The 27,472-nt window shown below is 54.4% G+C and overlaps 1 protein-coding gene across 1 annotated transcript in view; it reads left to right on the top strand.

Annotated features, from left to right (window-relative positions):
* PDE5A (phosphodiesterase 5A) overlaps positions 1 to 27,472 on the top strand; it is a 112,879-nt gene that overhangs the window by 18,078 nt on the left and 67,329 nt on the right. The window contains exons 2-3 of the mRNA XM_054717082.1: positions 2,366 to 2,954; positions 5,936 to 6,025. Of these exons, the coding sequence (XP_054573057.1) occupies positions 2,366 to 2,954; positions 5,936 to 6,025 (679 nt within the window). The remainder of the gene's footprint in view (positions 1 to 2,365; positions 2,955 to 5,935; positions 6,026 to 27,472) is intronic.

Raw genomic sequence — 27,472 nt, 5'->3', positions numbered from 1 at the left:
GTTGTTTGATTAAAAAAGAAAAAAGCTCGTCGCCATTTTCCAATCAGAAGGTAAGACGTAGTTGTGGCTAAGGTTTAGGTTTGTAGCTGAAATGGTTAAAACGCCTATGTTTACGTTGGTTGAACAGTGTTAAGTTCCATGTACATATTTTTTAAGTCACATGTGTTCTTGTAGACATAGTGCTTTCTCCCTGCCTCACATTTTACAGGACAGTTTTACTCCTGAGTTGCCTGCATTTTGAGAGGCTCGTGCATCTTTGGCATCAATGTCTGACCCTACGGTGTGATGTGAGGGGTATAGAAACCTTTCGCAGAGTATGGCACCCTCACGTCCTTGTTTGAAGATTCAGCATTATTTTAATCAATGCATTTGTTGTCACTGTTTGTTCTAAGCCACAACATGGATTTATAAAGCATTAGGACACTTAATTTTTGTTAATCCTCACCTGAGGATATGTTGAGAGAGAGAGAGAGAGAACATCGATGTGAGAGAGAAGCATTGATTGGTTGCCTCCCATCCGGGCCCTGACCAGGGATCAAACCCAGGACCTAGGTATGTGCCCTGCAGCCTTTTGGGGCAGAGGACGATCCTCAACCCCCTGAGCCACCAGCCAGAGCAGGACACGTGCACTTTTTAAAACTCTGTGCTGTAGGCATATGCCTGTGGTCTGTACAGTAGACCTGCCTACTCTGGTACTTTAAAGAGAGAGCTTTAAAGGGCTCTTATAACTGTGCCCATCACTTGAACTTGAGTCATCCTTATAATATCTGTTACCTTCTTTACCCATTCCGTGCTGGACTGGGAGCATTTCAGAATAAGATACGTTCACCAAACAATATACGTTTTTGCTCAAAATAAAATAATTAAGGGAACATCCCATGATGCACTCAGAAATAAGGCAGTCTCTTCTTCCGCCCTCTTCCTACATCCTTTTTTCACTCAGTCAGTGGTGGCATTATTCACATCGCCACACGCAACCGTCTTTCCACGTCTGCCTCTTGTCCCATCGCGTTAACGGGCCGTGATGGTGTAGCCAGTCTCCCGCGGGGGGTGAGATTGTTCTGATCTCTGCTGTAACAAACCGTGCTACAGTGATTCCCGGCCCTTCCTTTGTCCCATGCGTGACAACTCTGGAACAAAGGATAAATGCATTTTAAAAGGTGTTAGATGTTGCCGGTTTGCCCCCAAAGAGGTGATACCGATTTTCACTACCACCTGAGAGATTGCTGAGTGTCTGTATCATGACACTCCTCAAGATAGTGCAAGGTCAACCCTTTCCTACCCTGGCCATTTGGTGCAATTAACCTGTGTGTTACCACAGAGTGGAGGCTGCATTGCTCTCACCGCAGGCGAACGCTTTGAAGTATCTGCAGTGGGAGCAAGTGTTTTTCTTTGGAAGGTACATGTTCGTTTTGGGAAAAGTCAAGTCTTACTCATAACCTAGATTTTAAGGTAACTGTTACTCTAGATTTGTGGGGGGGAGGGATGGATTTTGTTTTACTTGTTTGTTTGGAGAAAGAGGCTTGGTGAAAAACAAGTCTAATGTTCTTCTTCGGCTTATGGATTTCCTTAGAAGTTAGTCTCAAAAGAAGAGTTTTAAAATGTCTTAAAGGAATGGCACTGCCGGTTAGTGTGAGATTACAGCTTGCAAGGGGGATTGATTGAGTCAACCAAGCCTTGAAAGTGTGTGACCCGGTATTTAGTAGGTTTCCTTCACAGGAGAGCACATTAACATCGAATGATTTAAAGCTTTTGGGCTGAATGTTTAAACTTAAGTATTGCCTATTTTAGTCGTCACCCTTCCCACCAGCAGGTAATCTAGAGGAGGGAATACTGCTATGAACAGGCATTGTCCGGGGAATGCAGCCAGAAGTCTGCACTCGTTCTGCAGCCCAGGTCACGTTGTTGATCATTTCCTCTTCTAGATCGAATCTGTGTGTAGAGACAGAGAAAGCCATCTAAAAGCAAGCCTGTTAGCGAGACAAATTTAGTTCAGCATTTGCTTTTAACTTCCACATGTTTAACCTCAGAACAAGTTTGTTATAAACGACAAACTAACCTCCGCATTTATGTTTCCAGTGCGGTCTCATGCTTGAATACCAGCTGGCTTTGAGAAGCAGACTTGAGGTCTGGTGTGTTACGGGTCAGACATCTGGAGCTCTGTGCATAGACGTCATATTTAAATTCACATTTAATTAAAACGTCCTCTATAGTTTTTTCAAAATGCCGCTGTCGTAAGTCAGCCCCCTTGTTCATATTCCCGATGACGAAGCGGTCATTACCCAGTGAGTTGATGTGGGGGGGTTGCAGCTTGGGGCGCCCCTGTGCCTGGCCAGGAGGTAACTGCGCCTGCTCTGTCCTTTAGAGAGATGGTCAACGCCTGGTTCGCTGAGCGAGTCCACACCATCCCCATCTGCAAGGAAGGCGCCCGCGGCCGCGCCGAGTCCTGCCCGTGCCCCCCGCAGCACAGCCCCCGCACGGAGGGCAGCGCCCCGGGCACCCCCACCCGCAAAATCTCTGCCTCCGAGTTCGACCGGCCGCTCCGGCCCATCGTGGTCAAGGACTCGGAGGGCGCGGTCAGCTTCCTCTCGGACTCGGACAAGAAGCAGCAGATGCCGCTCACGCCCCGCCGGTTCGACCGCGACGACGGGGACCAGTGTGCCAGGCTCCTGGACCTGGTGAAGGACATCTCCAGCCACCTGGACGTCACCGCCCTGTGCCACAAGATATTCCTGCACATCCACAGCCTCATCGCCGCCGACCGCTACTCGCTGTTCCTCGTCTGCGAGGACAGCTCCAACGACAAGTTCCTGGTCAGCCGCCTCTTCGACGTGGCCGAGGGCTCCACCCTGGAGGAGGCGTCCAGCAGCTGCATCCGCCTGGAGTGGAACAAGGGCATCGTGGGGCACGTGGCCGCGCTGGGCGAGCCCCTCAACATCAAGGACGCCTACGAGGTGAGGAGGAGCCTCAGCAGGGCAGGAGCCTCGGGTGGGAACGTGGGTGGGCCCTGGGCGGTGCTGTGGACGGTGGGCGCTGGGCGGTGCTGTGGACGGTGGGCACTGGGCGGTGTGGTGGGCGGTGGGCGCTGGGCGGTGCGGTGGACGGTGGGCGCTGGGCGGTGCGGTGGACGGTGGGCGCTGGGCGGTGCGGTGGACGGTGGGCGCTGGGCGGTGCTGTGGACGGTGGGCGCTGGGCGGTGTGGTGGACGGTGGGCGCTGGGCGGTGCGGTGGATGGTGGGCGCTGGGCGGTGCTGTGGACGGTGGGTGGTGCGATGGATGGTGGGCACTGGGAGGTGCAGTGGACGGTGGGCACTGGGCGGTGTGGTGGGCGGTGGGCGCTGGGCGGTGCGGTGGACGGTGGGCACTGGGCGGTGCTGTGGACGGTGGGCGCTGGGCGGTGTGGTGGGCTGTGGGCACTGGGCGGTGCGATGGATGGTGGGCACTGGGCGGTGCTGTGGACGGTGGGTGGTGCGATGGATGGTGGGCACTGGGAGGTGCAGTGGACGGTGGGTGGTGCGATGGATGGTGGGCACTGGGAGGTGCAGTGGGCGCTGGGCGGTGCGGTGGATGGTGGGCGCTGGGCGGTGCTATGGATGGTGGGCGCTGGGCGGTGCTGTGGACGGTGGGCGCTGGGCGGTGCTGTGGACGGTGGGCGCTGGGCGGTGCTGTGGACTGTGGGCGCTGGGCGGTGTGGTGGACGGTGGGCGCTGGGCGGTGCAGTGGACGGTGCCCTATGGCTTGTGGCACTGTGGTTTGTGGGGATATTTGAAACTGAGTTGTAGTGATTTGCACATTTATTTAAATCTGCGGTTTGTGGGAAGAGCTCTGACTGGGGGTTGAGTCAAGGATGAGGCACTGAGTGGACCTTGTCCTGCTCTTCTCCCTAATGAGGGTTTGATCACAGCCCGTCGCATAGCTGACCTCATCTCTTCCACGACCTCTGTGCGTAGCCCCATCTATACTCCCTCCACATGAACTCCGGGGCTTCTACTGAGATTCTGAAATGAAAGGGGCAGAAACTGTCCAAAAACACAAAAACTCTCTAGACCAGTGGTTCTCAACCTTTCTAATGCCGCGACCCTTTAATACAGTTCCTCACGTTGTGGTGACCCCCAACCATAAAATTATTTTCACTGCTACTTCATAACTGTAATTTTGCTACTGTTATGAATCGTAATGTAAATATCTGTGTTTTCCGATGGTCTTAGGCGACCCTGCTAGCGGTTCTCAACCTGTTTGGATACTTTGCAATCCAGTGTCAGTTAAGAACTATTTCTCAGAGACCCTCAGCCAAGGTTTTCACTGTGTCTCAATATAACTTTCAGCATATTTGCAAGCAGAAGGCTAAGATACAGTAGTGTCTACTTATAATGTTAAATATTTATACTGATTACCCACCATTTCATAACTTTTCCTTTGAAATGGTCTTTAATGCCAAGTTTGGTTCTCTTGGGGGGAAGTGGCCTCATTTCTGACCCCAATTGAGTGAATCCGGTGCAGTCATTTACTTCACTTACCGCCTCGGCTTTGCACAACTTAGCAGTGACCCCCGCAGGCGCGGCTTCTCCAGCCTGGCTCTCCCGCGTTCTCTGAGGGAATTGCAGAAGCGGCGTGAGAGAGCAGTGGTGCTATTATTGGGCTGAGCCTATAACTTCCCAGGCTGCGCTCAGCACTCATTCCAGTGTTTACGTTCTGGAATGTGCGTTTCCATTCTAATCTCACCCCCTATAGCAGCATCTGTCCATTTCCGCTAATGCTTTCCCACCAACACGCCTCCGTGTGTGCTTTAAAGGCCAGCAAGCTGAAAGCCATCGCATTCCATAAGGCTGGTGCCGGGTGTGAATGAAGTCCTTCGTTCACTTCGCACACGCTTTGGATCCTGTGCGGCTGTGGGGACCACAGGGATGAACGAGCCGAGGCGCAGCCCCTCCCGGAGCGGACAGCCTGCCTTTCCCCTCCCGCCTGAAGCGTAACGCAGACAGCCTGTACCTGTCTCGCTCCGCCCGCATTTAGACCCGGCGCACCTCCCAGAGTCCCTTGTGGTGACTGGACGTGCTGGTGTGCTTTGTGAAAAGGGAAAATCACTCAAAAGGTTAAGGAGTTGTTTGCAGTGTGATTGAGGCCAGATGGCTATTTTAATCCTCCCCTGAGGATATCTTCCCATTGATTTTTAGAGAGAGTGGAAGAGAGAGGGAAGACAGAGAGAAACATCGATGTGAGTGAGAGAAACAGTGGTGGGCTGGGGAGGAGCCTGCAACCAAGGCATGCGCCCTGGACTGGAATCGACCCTGGGACCCTTCAGTCTGCAGGCCCACACACTATCCACTGAGCCAAACCGGCTAGGGCCAGATGGCCTTTTTACATATTAAAGAAAAGGAAGAAAAGATAAGATTTAAATTTGTATGAGCACCTGAGACAGTCGAGCAGGATGCTAGGGAACGTGTGAGCCATCGTCACCAGGGAAGCGAGGGCGATGCTGGAAAGGTCGTGGGGGGGGGGGGGGGCGGTGGTTTTACAGGGCAAGTTTCAGAGCCGCGATGCTGGGCATGGCGTGGCTCCGAACGGTGCGGCGGCGAGACGGGAGGGGCAAGCTGCATGCAGGGGCAGGGCCGCCACGTGTCCCTGAGCTAACTAAGGCTGTCCAAATCCGTTAATATTTTGAATTTCCTTTATTTCTGAGCATATTGTTTGAGTCTGTTTTGTGTGGGGTTTTTTTTTTTTTTGCTTCTCATAAACATCAGCATCTCAAAAATACTTAGATTTATCTTTGTCAAAAATGATACGAACTTACGTGATTTGATGCCTCTTACAATAGAACTGGCATGCAGAGCAGCAAGGAAAGCTGAAGGTTAGATTTCTCTAACCTTATAAACCGGGGAAATCGAATCAGTGTCTGACCAGGTCAGTCAGTAAAGTCATTTCTTTTTCCTTCCAGGACCCTCGCTTCAACGCAGAAGTTGACCAAATCACAGGCTACCGGACCCAGAGCATCCTTTGTATGCCCATCAAGAACCACCGGGAGGAGGTAGGCAGCTCCCGTTCGGTAAAAGGTCATTGGAAAACTTTTTTTTTTGAAGAAAAAAATTTGCTTTGCACACGTATGCTTTGCACATGTATGACATACTACTGCAGTGACAGGTGGACAACAAAGCACGTACACGTTCCACTTGACATTTTAAGTTTAGAGTTCAGTTATAGGATTGAATCCGGATGGGGACTTCACTGGGACTTAGGAATGAGTTTCAGGCATGTCATGTCCTTCCCCTCCCATTCCCCTCACGGCTTCATTCTGTCCACGACATATCATTGTGGTCGTGGTCGTAATCAACTTATTTCACGTTATAGTTTAAGTGGCTGAATAATGCTCCTTTCATACGTGGTTATCTAGCTGCAGTGATCCTCAGAAATGTGGAGGTTCATCTGCAATGATTTCCTAATTGTCGCAAGTCTCCAAATATTTTCCCGATGTGTTTACTGAAAAAAATCCACATGTAAGTGGACCTGCGTGGCTCGAACCCGTGTTGTCCAAGAAGGGGAATTGCACCCTGGCCAGTTTGCTCAGTGGTTAGAGTATCAGCCCTCAGACCAAGGGTCTCGGGTTCTATTCCTGGTCAAGGGCAAGTGCCTCGCTTGCAGGCTCGGTCCCGCGCATGTGGGAGGGGACCAATCGATGTGCCTCTCTCACATGGATGTCTCTCTCTCTCCCCGCCCCCCCTGCTGTCCTCCCTCCCCTGTACTCTCCCTGAAAACATCAACGGGGAAATATCCTTGGGTGAGGATTACAAAACGAAAGGCCCGCGGCAGCTGCATGTTGAATCTGTAAGGAACGGGCACGTCTCTGGGAGAGGGGCTGAGGCAGTGTCTGCGCAGCGGTGAGGCCTGGGAGTCGGCTCCCGTCCCTGGCAGCACGGGGCGCTGTTGGCCTGTAGGTCTAGCCATTCCCGGGGGTGACTGAAAGTGGCTCACGTGGATCGATAACCCCCCTCTCAGCCCAGGGCGGCTGCTCCCTCCCAGATCTGGTTGAAGTGGGTCAGCCAGGCCCCAGACTTGGCTGCCACAGCTCCCCTGAGCCTCCTGCTGGGTCCCGAGCCTCCTGGAGTCTGCGCCCCCCACCCCCACCCCGCCACCTCCGCTCCCATGTCCTCTCCGCGCCCTGATTGACCTGTGGTGACCCCGTGTGAAGCTGCCTCGTCACTGTGGCCACAGCCCACTGGCCCGAGCATTTCCTGAGATAAGGAGCCGTCAGTCACCGCCGGGAGACTCGATGACTTTGCTGAAGGGAGGGTTTCCGCACGCAGCTTTTAAACATCTCGCGGCCCCCACTCTCCTCCCGCGGCCCCCACTCTCCTCCCGCGGCCCCCACTCTCCTCCGCGGCCCCCACTCTCCTCCCGCGGCCCCCTCTCTCCTCCCCGGCCACTGCCCAGCGGGAGACGATGTCCCGATGTCCCGGGAGAAGGCCTCTCCGGAGGGAAGGGTGATGAGGAACAGCGGGAAGAAAGCCCCGCTCTCGCAGGGCTGCTGCTGCTCACAGAGGAACTGGCCCCTCGGGAGCAAGGCCGCTGAGCAGAGGCTCCGAGCGACTCCCAGGTGGAGCCTCACCCTGTAGCCGCAGGCAAGCCCCGCCCAGCTGGCTGTGTGCGCACAGCAGTACTCTCTCGAGGGGCTTTGAGATCAAAGTGGGGAGCCACCGAGAGGGTTGGGGGTGATGCCAAGATGTTTTGCTCTTATGTTGAACCCGGCCTTTACCCTGCCGTGCCCCTCTGCATGCTGGGCCTCCCACAGGACCTGCTCTGAAGGTCGTGGAGATTAAATTTCACGCGTGCAAAGGGCTTCACAGCTCCTGACTCACTGAAGTGACCGATAAACAGTAGCTGCTAATTTTTGAAAGAGACAGAACTCACAGAGCTTTCAAGACAGACACGGACGGACCACGCTGTTCGAGGAGGTCATCGGCCACAGACCCAGCGGCCGCCTGGGGTCGCAGGGAAACCAGCGCCGTCCCTGACAAAACTGGCCTACCGTTGAGCAAACCCGAAGCTGTAAAGAAAAGTGCCCCCGCTGGCGTGCCTCCTTGATGAGGCACAATGATGTGGTGTTGTGTCTGAGTTAGTCCCACTGTGCCGAGTAAGCCGGCACCGGCTCTAGCTCAATGCCGTGGCACCTTTAGTGACCCCGATGCTCAAGGCACAGACACAGGCACGCCCCCGAGGGGCTGAGTGACGGAGCAGGTAGGTGTCGGCCACGAGAGGCCGAGCTCCGTCCCACACAGGACAGAAGATTCAGGGAAACGCCTGAGTCCCGGGAAAAGATACAGTCTCCTCGATAGTCTCGTCTTCCTGGGAAGTATTTCAACTAATGGGGACTTTCAGGCGCGCTTCCTATTGTGTCCTCATCTTCAGGGTAGTAGGAGATTTTAGACGTCGGATGTCAGAGAGTCCTAAACTTCTGTGACAAATGTTTTCTGTTTTTGTTTTTTTAATCATAGAGCATCGCCTGACCGGCGTGGTTCAGTGGTTGAACGTTGACCTATGAACCAGGAGGTCACAGTTCAATCCCGGTCAGGGCACATGCTTTGGTTGGGACTCGATCCCCAGTGTGGGGCGTGCAGGAGGCAGCCGATCAATGATTCTTCTCATCATTGATGTTTCTGTCTCTCTCCCTCTCCCTTCCTCTCTGACATCAATAAATCTATCTAATAATAGAGAAATATGAAAATTAGCCGGGACGCCATAATGTCACGACTGAACAGCAGACACCTGAGGCTGCCTGGCGCCTGTCTGGGTGTGAGGGACCTCAGGCCACACCCCCTGCCCCATGGGGCTTGACAGCGATCTCAGGCCATACCCCCTGCCCCAGCGCTGGGCCAGGGGACCTGAAGCTGCACCCCCTGCCCAGCGGGGCTTGGCAGGGGTCCTGAGACTGTGCCCCCCACCTAATGAGGCTTGATGGGAGATCTGAAGCTACGCCCCGTGCCCAGCACTGGGCTGGGGGATCTGAGGCTGCGCCCCTGCCTGGAGGGGCTTGATGGGGTTGGGGCCAGCCGGGTCTGGGTCTCACCCAATGGGGGTGGGGCCGGCCAGGTCTGGGTCTCCTGTGTTTTCCAAGCGCATGCAGGTGGTGGGTAGGGACTTGACTCTGGTTCCCGTGGCACTCCCCAGACTCTGACAGGAGGGACATTTTTATATACATTTTACTAATTTTCTTTCATCTCTGACACTTTTATTATAGAGAAAGGGCAAATAGCAATATTAAAATATTTCCTCTAATTAATTCCCTTTTAATGTGCACAAATTTCATGCACCGGGCCACTAGTATATATATAAAACTGGGGAAGCTGAGGTTCGAACCTGGCAGTCTGACCCCAGGGTCATGGGTGGAAATAGGGTTTCTTAACATTCTGCATCTGATGTGGCTCCGCGCAGAGGCGGTCTGGAAGGTGGGGATGGGGGTGAGGGGGAGGCCCGCTGTGTGCTGCTGGCCCTCGGAGTTCACAGTGCGGGCGACCACGGGGACAGGCTCCTTTCAGATGGAAAGAGGAAGGAGGAGTGAGCCACATCCTCTGTGACGTCCCCGGGGGACCCGGCAGTAGCCGGAGGCCGTGGTTCCCAGGGATAGAAATGTCCGTGTCCTGTGAATCCGGGTGGCGCGCTCAGAGGGCCCACACCGAGCCCACGGGAACGGAGAAGACAACCCACAGTGCGTGGGTTTCGGAACCGCTCCTCGGTTTCTTCCCCACGTCGGGCGGGATTCGGGGGCCTGGGCACCGGGCCCGAGTTTGTGTGTGTCACTCGCATCAGTTGGTTCTATAACCAGACAAATCTTTATGTTCAGGCAAGAGGGGCGGGGACGGCAAGGCTCTTTCTGCCGCTGGGGCCACCTAGTTCTGCGGTGCCGCCTCCCCTGCGACGTCCTGGTGATGTGGAGAGACGTGCATCCCTTTTCACAGATTTTTCCATTTCAAAGTCACCCTTTTGCAAAGCAAATTCACCCTTTTGCAAAGCAAATTCACCCTTGAATTTGCTTTGCAAAAGGGTGAATTTGAAGTGGACAGCCTGTATTTTTAGGGGCTGCACGGAGGAAGTGGCGGGTAGGATACTGTGAATAATGCCAGCCTGAAAGTCTCCTGTGGATCTGAGCTGGAGAGGCAGCCGGGATGCCTTTGAGTGGAAACACCTGTTTTCCTTGGCTGGATGTCAGCTCCAGGTCCTGAATGGAAATCTAACCTGGAGTCAGAGCCCTTCCCTCCTTCTCTGCTTTATTTTAGCATCTTGATGTTATTTCACCATATGTGATGATATACTTATAACTCTCTGATGCAAATACAACAGGGTTTATGATAAGTGTTTGAACAGTTTGATAAAGGAGCATTTTTAGCTAAATATCTAATTATTTGTGTATGTATACACACACACACACACACACACACACACACACACATCTCCCTTTATATCTTTATATAAATACTAGAGGCCTGGTGCACGAAATTTGTGCATGGGGGATGTGTCCCTCAGCCCAGCCTGGCTCCCAACTGCTCGCCTGCCTGCCTTCCTGATTGCCCCTAACCGGTTCTGCCTGCCAGCCTGATCACCACCTAACCACTCCCCTGACAGACTGATTGATGCCTAACTGCTCTCCTGCCAGCCTGGTCACCCCTAACTGCCCTCCCCTGCAGGCCTGGTCACCCCTAACTGCCCTCCCCTGCAGGCCTGGTCACCCCTAACTGCCCTCCCCTGCAGGCCTGGTCTCCCCCAACTGTTCTCCCCTGCAGGCCTGGGTCCCCCCCAACTTCCTCCTCTGCCAGCCTGGTCATCCCTAACTGCCCTCCCCTACAGGCTTGATCGCCCTCAACTGCCTTCCCTTGCAGGCCTGGTCCCTCCCAACTGCCCTCCCATGCTGGCCATCTTGTGGTGGCCATATTGTGTCCACATGGGGGCAGGATCTTTGACCACATGGGGGCAGCCATCTTGTATTTTGGAGTGATGGTCAATTTGCATATTACTCTTTTATTAGATAGAATAGAGGCCTGGTGCACAGGTGGGGGCCGGCTGGTTTGCCCTGAAGGGTGTCCCAGATCAGGGTGGGGGTTCCCTTGGGGCGTGGGGCGGCCTGGGCAAGGGGCCTGTGGTGGTTTGCAGGTTGGCCACACCCCCCAGCAACCCAAGCAGAGGCCCTGGTATCTGGGATTTATTTATCTCCTATAATTGAAACTTTGTAGCCTTAAGCGGAGGCCAAGGCAGGCCAGGGCGGGCGGAAAGCTTGGCTTCCTCCATTGCTGGGGAAACCCAAGCCTCCTGCTCTCTCCATGGCTGCAGCCATCTTAGTTGGGTTAATTTGCATACTCGCTCCTAATTGGCTGGTGGGCATGGCTTGTGGGTGAAGTTGAGGTATGGTCAATTTGCATATTACTCTTTTATTAGATAGGATATGTGTGTGTGTGTGTGTGTGTGTGTGTGTGTGTGTGTGTGTATCTTCCTTGGGAAAAAACTAAAAATTTTCAAAAAATATCAGCTAATATTTATGAGATTTTTTAGAAGATAAATACTTGAATGAACCAAAGGGACTGAATACCTGATGAAAGTCACAAAATAAAGCATTAATGGAACCAGAGGTGTATCCACCTGCGATGCAAGAAAATAAAGGTTTGCTGTGCACAAAAGTGCATGCCAGCCAACGTGACTGACGGCTCACTTTAACTCTTCCCTTTTCCCCCCGAGTTGTCTTGTTTGGACACATAATGAGGGGCGCACCGTGATGTGTGGCTTCCTGGTCTGGGCAGTGCGGGTGTGGAAACACAAGCAAGGAAGGTAGTTCCTTTAAAACGGTCCTCCTGTGGATGTAGAACTTGTGCACCAAAGATTAAAGCTCAGTACCAGGTAGCGGGACCCTGGTTAAATGAGTTCAACATTCCACACGCAAGGTCAGAGGGCAGGCTGTGGACAGGAGCTAGAGAAATGCCAGGGCCCAGCGGTGGACCGCAGCCAGGGAGGACCCAGACAGCACGCTGGCCTGCGGTCCCGCTCACAGAGCCGCTGGGCCTCCCTCCGTTTGACAGGTCAGCTTGGAACAGATCCACGCGTCGGCTTTATGCGTCTTCCTTCCTGACAAGTCAGACGAGATGCCAGTAGGGCTACAAACACCAGCCGGAACGTTCCGCAGCAGGCTGGCGGCTGGCCCCGCTCCGTTGGTCCTAAAGAACTGGCTAGTGTCAGGCTTTTAAAGCTTATAAACCGTTCCTTGCATGCATTCCCCTGCGATGTCCTTCCTTGTAGCTCAGTACTCGCCGAGTTGCCACTTGCTCTGGAAGTCATGATGCCCGATCTTGGCCTTCTCCTTTTCCACATTCTCCTTTTCATCGTAAACAAGTATTTTACAAAGAAGCCGGCAGCCACTTTCCTCAGGCAAAGCACGTCTTAGGAGCCGCAGGTGACAATGCCCCCAAGGGCCCCTCCTGACCGGGAGGAGGGGGAAGGGCTGAGAGCTGGACTGCAGGTGGCTTTAGGCTCGGCTCCACCCAGCCAGGCGGCTCTGTAATGCTCAGAGGCGGCTGGCTTCACACGCTGATGGTGGCCTCCATCGCTACTTTCCGGGCATCCTGGCAGCACGTGTGGGGATGCACACGGGTTAAGTGGAATGGGTCATGTCTATGTTTACCTTTGAGAAGTTGTCCAGAGGCCTGAGCATGAGCTCCGTGGTCTGGGACCCGTTGCCGAGGAGCATGAACTATTGCCATGGGTAACGTGGACCCGGAGTCGCACGACTAGACCCTGGGTGGGTTTTCAGTATTAAACAATTCTCATTTCTTTCTTAGAGAGTTCAGGGGGTTGTCGGGGAAATTGCTGCCCTTAACAGATACATGTGCAAACGTCTGTATTCATCCATGAAGGGTTAAGATTTCACGGGTAAAGTGCTTTAAATACTCTGTATTTCTTCCTATTAAATCCTCATCTAAACATCCCCACTTGTTTGTCTTCTAAAATGGAGTGGAAATTAATATTCCAGGATCAAATCACATTAAAGAGAAAGCAGTGAGGATCTAATAGAAATTGTGAACCATGCTTTTTGTTTGTTGTTTATTGCATCACTTCCTATAAGTGAGCTGAAGTAACAGCGGGCTGGGCTTAGAACCCAGGTCTGTGTGATTATTACCCATCATCTGATGAGCATGAGGACTACGTGAGTGATCTCTTGCAACAAAACAAATTGCCCTGCGATTGTGGATGAATTCCCGAGGGCACGGCAGGCCAGGCGGCCGGCCCAGGCTCCCCGCCTCGGGAGGGGCCAGGGGCTTGACTCCAGGTGAGCCCCTCCCCGAGGGCGCCTCCAGGGCTGTGGCTCGTCTCCATCGGGGTCCACACCACCTGGTGGACAGCAGGCGGGGAGGGAGCAGTCGCTGTGGAGACCAGGTCTCCCACGTGGTGCACCTTCCCTCTCCCTCTGATCCTCAGCAGCCAGCCATCACGTGCAGGTCACAGTCACGGGAGGGACACTAGGCCCCGCCTTGAAGAGAGGAGGGTGGGAGGACTTGGGGAGACAGCCTGAAACCACCAGAAGGAAGGACTAAATATATTTTGTGGACTCCTGTCTTTTCTTAAAACTGGTTGGATGACATAGGACATCTCTGCTTGTCGATTAAACTAACACTTAAAATTTCTCTCAGTCTCTCATAGACGAAATAGCATATGAACCACCCGAGGCAACATGGGCTGGGTTTGCAGAAAGGTGACGGGTTGGTGTGTGTGCTGAGCCAACTGGCCTGTGTCACGGGGACAGAGGAGGGGGAGGGTCAGAGTGAGGGAGATGACAGAGGAGGGGGAGGGTCAGGGGATGAGGGAGAGGACAGAGGAGGGGGAGGGTCAGGGGATGAGGGAGAGGACAGAGGAGGGGGAGGGTCAGAGTGAGGGAGATGACAGAGGAGGGGGAGGGTCAGAGTGAGGGAGATGACAGAGGAGGGGGAGGGTCAGGGGATGAGGGAGAGGACAGAGGAGGGGGAGGGTCAGGGGATGAGGGAGAGGACAGAGGAGGGGGAGGGTCAGGGGATGAGGGAGGGGACAGAGGAGGGGGAGGGTCAGGGGATGAGGGAGAGGACAGAGGAGGGGGAAGACGGGGCAGGAGGGGGTCAGGGGCGGGAGCCGTGCTCCGGGAGCTGTGGCATGTGGCTGAGGCACTAGGGGCTCCAGGTGTCACCGAGGCTGCCCTGCAGAAGTGGCTGTTGGCCTGGATTGAAGTCTTTGCTTCTCTGCCCCCACAGGAAATGCTCCCTTTTATCCTTCTCATCCGCCCCCTCTGGGGTCCTGCTCCTCCCTCTGGGGTCCTGCTCCTCCCTCTGGGGTCCTGCTCCTCCCTCTGGGGTCCTGCTCCTCCCTCTGGGGTCCTGCTCCTCCCTCTGGGGTCCTGCTCCTCCCTCTGGGGTCCTCCTCCTTCCTCTGGGCTCCTGCTCCTCCCTCTGGGGTCCTGCTCCTCCCTCTGGGGTCCTCCTCCTCCCTCTGGGGTCCTGCTCCTCCCTCTGGGGTCCTCCTCCTTCCTCTGGGCTCCTGCTCCTCCCTCTGGGCTCCTGCTCCTCCCTCTGGGGTCCTGCTCCTCCCTCTGGGGTCCTCCTCCTCCCTCTGGGCTCCTGCTCCTCCCTCTGGGGTCCTGCTCCTCCCTCTGGGGTCCTCCTCCTCCCTCTGGGATCCTGCTCCTCCCTCTGGGGTCCTCCTCCTCCCTCTGGGGTCCTGCTCCTCCCTCTGGGCTCCTGCTCCTCCCTCTGGGCTCCTGCTCCTCCCTCTGGGGTCCTGCTCCTCCCTCTGGGGTCCTCCTCCTCCCTCTGGGGTCCTCCTCCTCCCTCTGGGGTCCTGCTCCTCCCTCTGGGGTCCTGCTCCTCCCTCTGGGATCCTCCTTCCTCTGGGGTCCTGCTCCTCCCTCTGGGGTCCTCCTCCTCCCTCTGGGGTCCTGCTCCTCCCTCTGGGGTCCTGCTCCTCCCTCTGGGCTCCTGCTCCTCCCTCTGGGGTCCTGCTCCTCCCTCTGGGGTCCTCCTCCTCCCTCTGGGGTCCTGCTCCTCCCTCTGGGGTCCTCCTCCTCCCTCTGGGGTCCTCCTCCTCCCTCTGGGGTCCTGCTCCTCCCTCTGGGGTCCTCCTCCTTCCTCTGGGCTCCTGCTCCTCCCTCTGGGCTCCTGCTCCTCCCTCTGGGGTCCTGCTCCTCCCTCTGGGGTCCTGCTCCTCCCTCTGGGATCCTCCTCCTTCCTCTGGGGTCCTGCTCCTCCCTCTGGGGTCCTGCTCCTCCCTCTGGGGTCCTGCTCCTCCCTCTGGGGTCCTGCTCCTCCCTCTGGGGTCCTGCTCCTCCCTCTGGGCTCCTCCTCCTCCCTCTGGGGTCCTGCTCCTCCCTCTGGGGTCCTGCTCCTCCCGTGGATGGGTGGATCGGTGCAGAGAGCAGAGCCTGGCGGCCACCAGGCTTCAGGCTGCAGGAGGCAGGGCCGGCAGGAGCCCGTGCTGGCGGCCGGCGGTCAGGGAGGCCTCTCCTGCCAGGCACAGGGAGGGCTGAAGCCGGGAGACATCTGCTGTTGTTTAAACTTAAGAATCAGCAGCTTCCTTTGCTGCGTTCTAACCCAGAGCCCCGCCGTTTGGCACTTGATGGATGTGGAAAGCAGCACCTCCCATGTGCTCACCCCTGGAGGGAGGGCCTTTGTGTGATGTGTGACGGCTCCCAGAGGAGGCGTGGCCGGGCCGGAGGGGGTTTGCTGCTGCCTGTGAGACACTGAGGACTGACCTGAGGCAGGAATCGTAGAAGGAAGAGTCCAGGATACATCCCAGTGTTTAGATGGGACGTGAGCGGAGAGAGTGATGGGCCCTAAAATAAAACAGGCAACGAGGGAGTTGGTTTATGGGGAGCAAACACTTAGCTCCTTTTATGGACGCGTTGTTCATGTCTCATACTCTCTCCTCTCTCCGCGGATCTCCGTGCGGCCCCCCAACCTGCTTTCAGCCGACGCCTCGCCTATTGGTTCCAGGGGAACAAAGCCCTTAGAAGGGTTCCAGGAGAGACCCCCGCGCCCCGCTCATCCGAATTCCTCCGTGCCCGGTGGGTTCCTGGGCACACCCCAGGCTGCCACTCTCCCTCTGAGACAGCCCACTGGCTGCCCCTCCCTCTGGGGGCCACCGTGTCTGCTGACCACAGGGCCCTGCCCTGGGCAGGGGCATTGCCATCCCTGCCCCCCAGCCCCCCGTGGGCGAGGACCCACAATGCTGTGGGCGAGGCTGCAATCCTCCTCAGGCTCATCGTGCCCGCCCCTCAGCGGCAGGTGACATTGCTGGTCACGCTTCCTCCAGACAGAGGTGTTCCCTTGCTTCCAGGACCTCAGGCCACCCAGCGTCCTGCTCCCCGACAGCCTGCCCGTGTCCTTAGCTGGGGCCATGCCTCACACGGGGCACGGGGCACGGGGCCCAGCCTGGACCCGTGTCTGCTCTGACGACCCTCCTATAGCAACGTCACCTACTCGCCTGGCTTTAAATGCCACTCACACGTGTCCTGTCCCTCCTCCTCCGACTCACATGGTCAGGTCCCCCGGCCTGGGCGTGTCTGCAGCACCCCTAACAGATGGGCGGGTACAGGATGTCCCGGGATGTCAAGTACAGGGTAGGACATATAGTCAGTAACCATGGGATGATGATGGGGGCAGGAGGGCACTTTGTAAAGTATCTGATTTCTAACCACTTTGCTGGACACCTGAAAGCTACCCTATATAATAAAAGGGTAACATGCAAATTGACCCTAAAGGCAGAACGACCAGGAATGACCAGTCGCTATGATGCGCACTGACCACCAGGGGGCAGATGCTCGATGCAGGAGCTGCCCCCTGGTGGTCAGTGCGCTCCCACAGGGGGAGCTCCGCACAGCCAGAAGCTGGGCTGATGGCTGCGAGTGCAGCAGTAGTGGCGGGAGCCTCTCCCATCTCCGCAGCAGTGCTAACGATGTTCACCTGCCGGCTTAGGCTCAATTCCCCAGGCCTAAGCCGGCAGGTGGACATCCCCTAAGGGGTCCTGGACTGCGTGAGGGCACAGGCCGGGCTGAGGGACCCCTCCCCCAGAGTGCACAAATTTTCGTGCACCGGGCCTCTCGTATAAAATAATACTGAATGTAAACTATAATTGAAAACAAATTTTTAGAGCTTATATCTAAACTGAACTCCTGACCAGCATGCCTGCCCCTCACTGAACCTCCCGCAGTGCACAGCCACTGTCACTGCAGCCACGCAGGACAAACTGCCGGAGCCACCTGCACCTCCTCTCTCACAGCGACAGCCCATCCATCAGCAGCACTGCTGGTGACCCGGGGGCACTGCTCCCCATCACCTCTATCCCAGGTGCAACCGGCAGGCAGTCATCCTAGCCGCCCCTGAGAGGTGTTCTTGTTTCAAGCCTTTAGCTCCCCACAGTCAGCCCTCAACATGACTTTCATAAAACTCACTAGAGGCCCGATGCACAAAATTTGTGCAAGAGTAGGCCTTCCTTCCCCCGGCTGCCGGCACCGGCTTCCCTCTGGCACCCGGGACCTGGGCTTCGTCCAGAAGGTCATCCGGAAAGACATCAAGTCTACTTAGCATATTATGCTTTTATTATTATAGATTAGACTCATCACTCTCAGTTCCAACCACCAGTGGGGTTCCATCTCGCCCTGTAGGAAAAGTCCCACACGGTCTGGCTCTGAGGCCCCTCGGAGCCCACTCCCCATGGCCCCTCTGCCCCTCCTCTCCAGCTGTTTCTCAGTGAATCCGATAAGCTGTGGCCCCAGGGCCTTTGCACTTGTGGTCTCTGGAAGTCTCTGCCCCTGGTTACTCACATGGCTCCCTCCCTCGTCTCCTTCAAGCTTTTCCTCAAATGACATCCCAGGATGCCGTTTTCAGGCCATCCTTAGTGAACCCAAAGACTCCTCCCTCCCTGCTCTCTTCTCCCCATACACTCGGTCAGTGCCTGGCACCCTGCAGGGTGACTTGGTGGATTCTGTGTTTCCCTCCCTAGGCGTGAGCACAGTGAGACAGGGTGCTTTTCAGAGCGGGTGTCGTGTACCTGCACTGAGTGAGCCTGTCCAGTTCACGCACGAGCCAGCCATGCGGCCACGTGCACGAACCAACACAGACGGACAGGTGAGGGGTGCAGGCAGCATCCCATCAAGGCGCGTGGTAACAGGGCTGGGGTCTCCCTGTGACTCAGACGTCAGTTATCCCCACTTTCGTTGGTATCATCACCCCCATTTTAGGGGGAAGTATGGGCTTGGTCAAGCTCAGGACATTTCCCCGTGTTTCCTGCGAAGGGTCAGACCGCGGAGTTTCATTCTGCGGCTGTGCTGTTCCCCCCAGGAAATGCACCTCCCTCATCTTTACCCGATGACTGTACCCGAGAAGCTACCAGACAACTTCTTTACTATTTTTAGTTTTTAAAACGCAAAGTCTGGGAGGAGAAACCAAGATGGCGGCATAGATAAACACCTAAACTGATGCCTCGCACAACAATTTCAAAACTACGACTGAAGGACAAAACGGACATCAGCCAGAACCACAGGAAGGCTGGCTGAGTGGAAATTCTACAACTAGAAGGAAAGAGAAAAGCACACTGAGACTCACAGGAGCTGCGGAAGGCAGAGGTACGTAGGCGTGCACACGGAGAGGGAGGCACGCACGGAGAGGTACGGAGGCGCGCACATGGAGAGGGCTGGCAACTGAGTACGCGGCTGGCTTTCTCAATCGGGAGGGAGATAAAAGCTCCCGACTGCTCTGAACTCTAGTTCCGGGCAAGACTCTGGGGACCCAGACTCATATGGGGGGAAAACTGGACTGTCTGGCAACAGGTGAAACTGGAGGGCGGCTTTCTCTCAGAGGTGCTTGCAGCAATTACTGTGGGACACTGAGACCCAGGGGCCTCTTAGGGCAGGGCTGATGGGAAGCCATTGCTGTGTGCTCCACCCTGATGTCCCGCCCCACAAAGCCATTGTTGTTTGCTCCGCCCTGAGACTCCACCCCATCCAAGCTGAGTGCAGAGGCTTTTGAATATGAATGGCCTGGTCCTTTGCATTCTAATCTTACCTAACAAACTGCAGCTGAGTCAGTGAGACCCAGAACATCCAAAAGAAGGCCCAAGGCCCCACAGCAGCTGGCATTGCTTCACAGCTGGGCCTCATCTGGGCACCTCCAAAACCCAAACAAAGAAGAGGAACCTGCAGATCTCTCTGTAGCTCCTGCGGGGTGGCCTCAGGCAGAGGCTAAATTAGCACCTCCTTGGAGATCCAAGAGCCAGTGTACCCAGTGGTCAGAGTGGGACCATCCAGATTACAACTCCTCAGATCCATAAGGGACACACTCTTGTCTCATAAGGGTGTCTCCAGCACAGAAGTTCTCCCAGCGTAGACACAGCGGATCCTCACAGCCAATTGGCCTGGAGGTCAATTCCTCCCAGTGATACCAACAACAATCAAGGCTTAACTACAACAAGACTGTGCACACAGTCCACAAAGGGGCACACCAAGAGTGTCCACCTCAGGTAACTGGGGAGGCTGAGCCACTGGGCCCTATAGGACACCTAGCACACAAAGCCACTCTATCAACACTGGGAAGCAGCCAAAATGCAGAGACAAAGAAACAGGTCACAAATGAAAGAAATGGAGGAAAGCAAATGACTGGATGTAGAGTTCAAAACCACAGTTATAAGGTTTTTCAAGAATTTTCTAGAAAAGGCTGATAAATTTAGCAAGACCCTCGAAGATATGAAAAAAGACCAACTAGAAATTAAGCATACACTGACTGAAATAAAAAATAATATACAGAGATCCAACAGCAGACTAGAGGATCTCAAGAATCAAGTCAAAGATTTGAAATACAAAGAAGCAAAAAACACCCAACCGGAAAAGAAAAAAGAAAAAAGAATCCAAAAATATGAAGATAGTGTAAGGAGCCTCTGGGACAACTTTAAGCATACCAACATCTGAATTATAGGGGTGCCAGAAGAAGAGAGAAAGCAAGATACTGAAAACCTATTTGAAGAAATAATGACAGAAAGCTTCCCCCACCTGGTGAAAGAAATAGACTTACAAGTCCAGGAAGCGCAGAGAACCCCAAACAAAAGGAATCCAAAGAGGACCACACCAAGACACATCATAATTAAAATGCCAAGAGCAAAAGACAAAGAGAGAATCTTACAAGCAGCAAGAGAAAAACAGTTAGTTACCTACAAGGGAGCACCCATACGACTGTCAGCTGATTTCTCAACAGAAACTATGCAGGCCAGACGGGAGTGGCAAGAAATATTCAAAGTGATGAATAGCAAGAACCTACAATCAAGATTACTCTACCCAGCAAAGCTATCATTCAGAATTGAAGGGCAGATAAAGAGCTTCACATATAAGAAAAAGCTAAACAAGTTCATCACCACCAAACCAGTATTATATGAAATGCTGAAGGGTATTCTTTAAGAAGAGGAAGAAGAAGAAAAAGGTAAAGATAAAAATTATGAACAACAAATACATACCTATCAACAAGTGAATCTAAAAATCAAGTGAATAAAAAAATCTGAGGAACAGAATAAACTGGTGAATATAATAGAATCAGGCATAGAAAGGGAGTGGACTGACAATTCTCGGGGGAAAGGGGTGTGGGGGGTGCGGGAAGAGACTGGACAAAAATCATACACCTATGGATGAGGACAGTGGCGGGGGGTTTAAGGGCAGAGGGGCGGTGGGAACCAGGTGGAGGGGAGCTCTGGGGGGAAAAAGAGGAACAATTGTAATAATCTGAATAAAGATTTATTTTTAAAAATGTCAAAAAAAATAAAGAAAAAGGAAAAAATAAATAAAAATAAAATGCAAAGTCTGGGCTGGAGCAACACCTTCTTGAAAGCTGGGTCTGCAGACAATGATTCCAGCGACTGGTGACTGTGTATCTGGCACAGCTGTGGGGCAGGGCACGTCTGCTGTGCGGTGACGCCCACGCCGAGGATGCGGGTGAGACAGACATCTGCTCCAGCCTCTCGTACACGGGGACCTGCTCAGGCTCACCTTCCATGTGGAGGGAAGGACCTGGAGATGAAAGAACGTTTGGGCTGTGGCATACGTCCCCAGGGGAAGGGCTTGTTGAGCGTAAAACATTATAAACACGCACACACGCCTTTCCCTGCAGCCCTGAGGCTGTGGAGGTGGGTACCCAGCTGCCTAGGTGGGCCCTGAGGCCATGCGGGGATCCCAGCACGCGCTCACCTGCGTCCCTCGTAAGTGAGACGAGCCTCGTCGGGGTTTCGATGGTGGAATTGCTTTTTCCACTCCTGCCGTGTCGTTTCCCATCCGGGTGGGTAGGAGCACCTGCGGGGCACCCTCTTGAGCCTGTAATTCTGAGTGTCGCCAGCTCAGCATCGCCCCCTGCTGGGGAGACGCGGACCTGTCACCGGGTCAGGCTGAGCTGGAACAAACTGGATCCTGGTGTAACAGAGTCCAAGTCCAACAGCCGTGCCCAGGGAGAGCCGCGCTTCGCCCGCCAGCTCCTGGCAGGACGCGGACGCCGCCCTGAAAACAAATCTCAGCTGTGAAACAGCGCGGCCCGAGTCGTTCTTGGCAACGGCGCGTGTGGAGGTGGCGCAGCAGCTGGGGTTATCCTGATGCAGGCACAGGGTGTGCATGCCTACTGCGCAGGCAGAGGTTTTGTTGTTTCGAACGTGTTCCTAATTGAGCAGAGACCGTTGGAAGGACAGAGTCTGACTGTGTGGCAGGAAGCGCTTGGTCTGTGCGCTGACCGAGAGGAGCAGGACCCGGAGCAAGTCCCTCAGCTCCCGGCGCCTCCCCTCACTCCCGGCATTTCCACGTGACGCACAGACCCCAGGCGGGCCGGGAGGCAGGAAGGTGACCTGGCCGCCGCCCAGACTCACCGGCGAGGTTCGGAGGCTGCTCGATGGCTCCCTCAGCGTGTCGCCCAGCCAAAGGGGGATGGGAAGTTGACCCCCCCTCAACCAGGACGTGCCCCCGTGGGACACAAGGCTCTCTGCTACGTAACCTGTGTCTCCGGCAGTTTTTAAAGGACACCTGGGGAGCCGGCTGCGGTGGCTCCGTGGTTGAGTGTCGGCCTATGAACCAGGAGGTCATGGTTCAATTCCTGGTCAGGGCACATGCTTGGATTGCGGGCTCCATCCCAGTGTGGGGTGTGCAGGAGGCTAATCAATGATTCGAATCATTAATGATTCTTTTCTCTCTGAAATCAATAAAAATGTATTTTAAAAAATAAAAAAAGGGCACCTGGCGGGCGTCTCGCAGTGGCCACGTCTGACGCAGAACCACGTCTCTGCGTCCCCGGGCAGACACGCTGAGTAAGGAGGCAGCAGTGTCTGTGCTGGACGAGGTGGCAGAGACGCTGGCACTTGGCAGGGCAGAGGGGTTTTGTGAGCGAAGGGACAGGAATAAACAGGAGGATGAAGAGTTGTGCCAAGCATTCCCTGGACGCAGCCAGCGGGTGGGCCACTCCCCCGGGGCATTCCGAGGGCCGGGAGGCCACTGGTCCGGGGCTGGGTTTGTCCCGCCCCATCTGGGGGCATCCGTCCTGCTCACAGCACCCAGCAGACGGTCACACCTCAGCCTGCGCCACCGTCACCGAGGCAGCAGGCACTGGCACACGGACCACCAGCAATGACAAGTTCACTTTTCACTTTAAATCCTGTTTTGAAAACCGACTGAAATTTACGTACAGTGAAAGACACGGATCTGCATGTACTTGGTGCTTGTTTACATCTGTGTAACTGACACCCCAGTCAAGAGCTAGAACACGCCCCCTCACCCCAGTCAGCCCCCCACCGTTCTGACCTCTGTCACCATCCGTCCCTCCGGCTTTTCCTGCAAGAACTACTTATTTTTGAAATGGCATCATTATCTGTTTCTCCCTGAAATGTGGGGCGTTTTTATGTTGCATGAGTGATTCTTGGCCATAAGAACGTGTCATGAGATTTATAATCGCAGTCAAAGAAAACAGCACGTCTAGCGGCCACTCTGGATTCATCTTTGTTTCTCAAAGTTCTCATGTTGAAATTGTTCCATTGCCTTGGGTGGAAATATGCATTAAGCATGTGAGCGTGGGGTGGAGGGGGGGCGGGAGACAGCCCCGGATGCACCCGGGCACCCCAGGCTGAGCGGTTCCGTTACAGAATGGCGCTTCAGAGCCCGTGCTCACAGCGGGCTTGCTCGCACTTTGCCCTGGGCCCGGGGCGGGAGCAGAAAGAATGCAGGCTTTTTCCCGGCCTGCGTGGCTCAGTTGTTGAACTTCGACCCATGAACCAGGAGATCACAGTTGATTCCGGGTCAGGGCACCTTCCTGGGTTGATCCCCAATGGGGCGTGCAGGAGGCAGCCGATCAATGATTCTCTCTCATCATTGATGTTTCTATTTCTCTCTCTCTCTCTCTCCCTCTCCCTTTCCCTGAAATCAATAAAAATCATTTTTTTTTGTTTTTAAAAAAGGACGCAGGCCCTAACCGGTTTGGCTCAGTGGACAGAGCGTCGGCCTTCGGACTGAAAGGTCCCAAGTTCGATTCCGGTCAAGGGCATGTACCTTGGTTGCAGGCACATCCCCAGTAGGGAGTGTACAGGAGACAGCTGATCGATGTTTCTCTCTCATCGATGTTTCTAACTATCCCTCTCCTCTCTGTAAAAAAATTAATAAAATATAATTTAAAAAAAAAAAAGGATGCAGGCTTTGGAATCAGACGGGAGAACGTTGGCTGCCACATTTGGATGATCCACTTCACTTTTCTGAGCTCCGGCTGCCTCCGTGATAACGTGGGAGGGTAATGTCCACCTGAAGGTGTTGCTGTAAAGGTTAAATGAGTGAACAGATGCAAGGGCCTCCCTGTACCAGGCCTGCCCTTCACTTGGTGACGTGGCACACCTTTCCGCGTTCTGACTCTTTCCTCTTTGGGCTGGGAATAGCGCTGTCAGCTCTGTTAGCGACGCCGTTATCCTCAGAGCCCTGCTGCTTGTGTCTAGCGACTTGCTTCTCACCCACTGGGGCCTGCCCTCCCCCAGGCGTGTGAGGAAGCCCAAAGCAGCCCGTCCTGTCTTCGAATTTGCCTTGTTCCCCGCCCACCACACCCAGAAAGACACTCAGAAGATAGAGACAGTCGGTGTACTGCTTGTATATACCGGTGGACAAAACAGACCGCAACAGACAGAGGCCTTAGCAGCCGTTTAAAGAAACGGCAAACCTCAGTTCTTAAATCTTACCTAATAATAGACAAACATGTAAATTGACTGTACCTCTGCTACACCACCAGCCAATCAGGAGTGATATGCAAATTAACCCAACAAAGATGGCAATTAATTTGCATACACAGGCTCCGAGTGACGGGGCGGGACACTTGCGTTGTCACCATGGCGACAACGCAGACGTTCTGCCCCACCCCCATCTCTCAGGGCCTCTGGGCAGCGTGGGAAGGCGGGGCCAGAGCGGAAAGAGGCGGCTCCAGGGCCTGAGTGGAAAGGGGCTGGGCCGGAGTGGAAAGGCAGTGCCGGCAGCCAGGGAAAGGAAAGCCCATTCTAGCACGAATCTTCATGCACTGGGCTTCTAGTTTATTAATAAAAGCCCAACAACCAAAACAACAACAAAAAGGTCAAAACTGGCAAAGGTGCACAGAGGCAGCACGGAACAAGCAAACGAATGCAGCCAATAAAAACGCAAAAGCTGTGCCGGCTCTGGTAATCCGGAAAACGCAAATGAAAGCAACAATGAGACCCAGTTTGTGCCCAGCAGGCTGGCCGAGATTTGCAAGCCTCAGGATGCGGGGGCTGGCTAGGCTGTGAGGCGCCGGGCGCTCTCGGCGTGGCTGGGAAGGTGTACGTTTCTGTCGGCCCCTGAAGATGGCATCGAAGGAGGGCTCTCTGTGTGCCCAGGAGACCCTCGCGCAGATGGTCACTGAAGATGGTCCTTACAGCAAGAGCCTGACAGCAACGCAGGCATCCGGGAGTCACATGACCAAAATCGGTAGCGAGTACAATGGGACTGGAAAGGAGAAAGCCCCATTTAGTTATTTATATATTGATTGATTTCAGAGAGGAAGGGAGAGGCAGAGAGAGAGAGAAGCATCAATGATGAGAGAGAATCATTGATCGGCTGCCTCCTGCACACCCCACACTGGGGATGGAGCCTGCAATCCAAGCATGTGCTCTGACCGGGAATCAAACCCTGACCTCCTGGTTCATAGGTCTATGCTCAACCACTGAGCCATGCCTACTGGGCTAGTTTTATCTTAATGTAACTTAAAAAAAAAGAAACCACGAAGTATTAACACTTTGTAGTTCTGTTATCAGTGGTTTTTGTCCCTAGACCTTGGCATTTGGTGTCACCTGAGAACTTTTAGTAAAACAAATTCTCAGGCCCCAACCCAGACCTACTGAGTTGGACCCACTGGGGTGGGACCTGCAAGCTGAATTTCTTAAATATGTTTTTTCAATTGATTTTAGAGAGAGAGGAAGGGAGAGAGGGAAACAGCCATTGGCTGCTTCCTACATACCCCCTACTGGGGATCAAGCCTGAATCCTGGGCATATGCCCTGTGGGGGGCTTAAACCAGCCACCTCTTGGTTTATGGGAGGATGCCCAACCAACTGAGCCACCCTGACCAGGTCACAAGCTGAGTTTTAACACGGCCCTCATTACCATGTTCTAGTTGACAACGACATGGAGTTTACCATCTTGTTCTCTATGATTTTCTATATTTTTTAAATTAAAAACTGAAATAATCGCAAGCTTTTCTTTTCCATTCTCCCAAAGTCCTCTGGGCTGTGCTAACTTCATAACTGAAGCTGATGAAGAGCACAGACTTAGCGCTGCCATGTCAGACTCTCGGTGTGGGCAGATCTCTTAATATCAAGCCAAAGGCAGAGGGAACATGGGCAGATTTATTAACTCTCATGCAAATGTGGGTTGTCCAGTAAGTACCTCAGCCTAAAAACTGTGACCCCTCGGACACTTCTCCCTCATCATCCACAGCAACCGGCCGGGCATGGAGTGCATCAGGACAGCGCAAAGGCCCCAGGCCACTGTGAGGGGCAAGACCTATGCCATGTCCTCGGGAAGCAAGCTAGCTGGAGACTCAGGATGTGTGTGAGAAGAGGTTCAAGACCGGAAGGCCTTGCTGTCAGATGTCTGGCATTATGACTGCCACACAGGACTTAGGGGGGTCTGTGGGCCGCTCTTTGGAGACTCGGCCTCTGTAGAGAGAGAGGAAGGTCATAGTTCAAGGAACCCCATGAACAAAGGTTGCAGGATTCTAACTCAAAGGCCACGTAAGCAATCTCAGTGCAAGTTCAGGGTGTGGAATCCGTCTGCGATATTTATCCTGGATGGATGGATGGATGGATGGATAGATGGGTGGGTGGGTGGGTGGGTGGATGGATGGGTGGATGGAGCATTAAAATATTTGAGTGATGGGATAACTTGGATGGATGGATGGATGGATGGATGGATGGATGGATGGATGGATGATGGTGGATGGATGGATGGATGGATGGATAGGTGGGTGGGTGGGTGGGTTGGGTGGGTGGGTGGATGGATGGGTGGATGGAGCATTAAAATATTTGAGTGATGGGATAACTTGTATGCCCAAAGCAGTGTCCCAGGAAGATAGAGCTGGCCTCGTGTCAGAGATGGACTAACGGCAGGAAAACCATCAGCAGTGAGATGTAAGGCTTCGAAGAGAGTGAGGTTTCGCTGGTGAAGCAGATGCAGGATGGGGTGCAGAGGGGTGAGAGGTGAGGAGGAGTGTGAGAGCAACTCTAATGGGCCGACGGAGTGCCATGCTGCTGTGAAAGTCTACGGGGATGTAGTGCCTTAAATCCACACGAATGCGCCATCGTGTGGTGTGGCGGCCGGAGCCCAGACTGGCTCTCCCTGGGCTGACGTTGAGTGGATGGACTGTGCTCCTGTGCGGAGTCTGGGAGGAGCCCTTCTCTTGCCTGCAGGCTGCCCACGCCCCTTGGCTTATGGCTCCTCCTCCGCCGTCAGACCTGCAGCCCAGCTCTTCCCATCTCTGACCGGCTGTCCTGCCCCGGCACCGGGCCCCCCACTCCCCACATGACTCGGGTGATCTATCTCCAGACCTTCAACTTCACGCATCTGCAGAGTCTCTTTTGTCACGTAAGGGGACCTCTTCCCGGGCTCCAGAGGTTAGGACGAGGCCGTGTCTGGGGCCATTGTTTGCCTACGGCGTGAATGTGTCTGTAACTTGATGACTGCCTAGGGTTTGGAAGAGAGGGGGGAAGCCTGCATGGGCCACGTCGGCCCCTCACTTCCTGTTAGCTGGTCTGTAAAATGGGGTGGCGAAGGGGGTGGGTGGGACTCCCTCCCGAGCCTCACACTGACTGGAATGTCACTGTCATGGCATCTGCCATCTGTCTTGTTCCGCCCGCGTCTTCATTGCCTAGAACAGTGCCTGGTCCGTAACCGGTGCTCGGAAACTATTTGTTGAATAAAATATCTGTTTCGG

Source organism: Eptesicus fuscus, chromosome 6 (genome assembly GCF_027574615.1).
Source record: "Eptesicus fuscus isolate TK198812 chromosome 6, DD_ASM_mEF_20220401, whole genome shotgun sequence".
Taxonomy (NCBI): Eukaryota; Metazoa; Chordata; class Mammalia; order Chiroptera; family Vespertilionidae; genus Eptesicus; species Eptesicus fuscus.
This window is presented reverse-complemented; position numbering and strand designations above follow the sequence as displayed.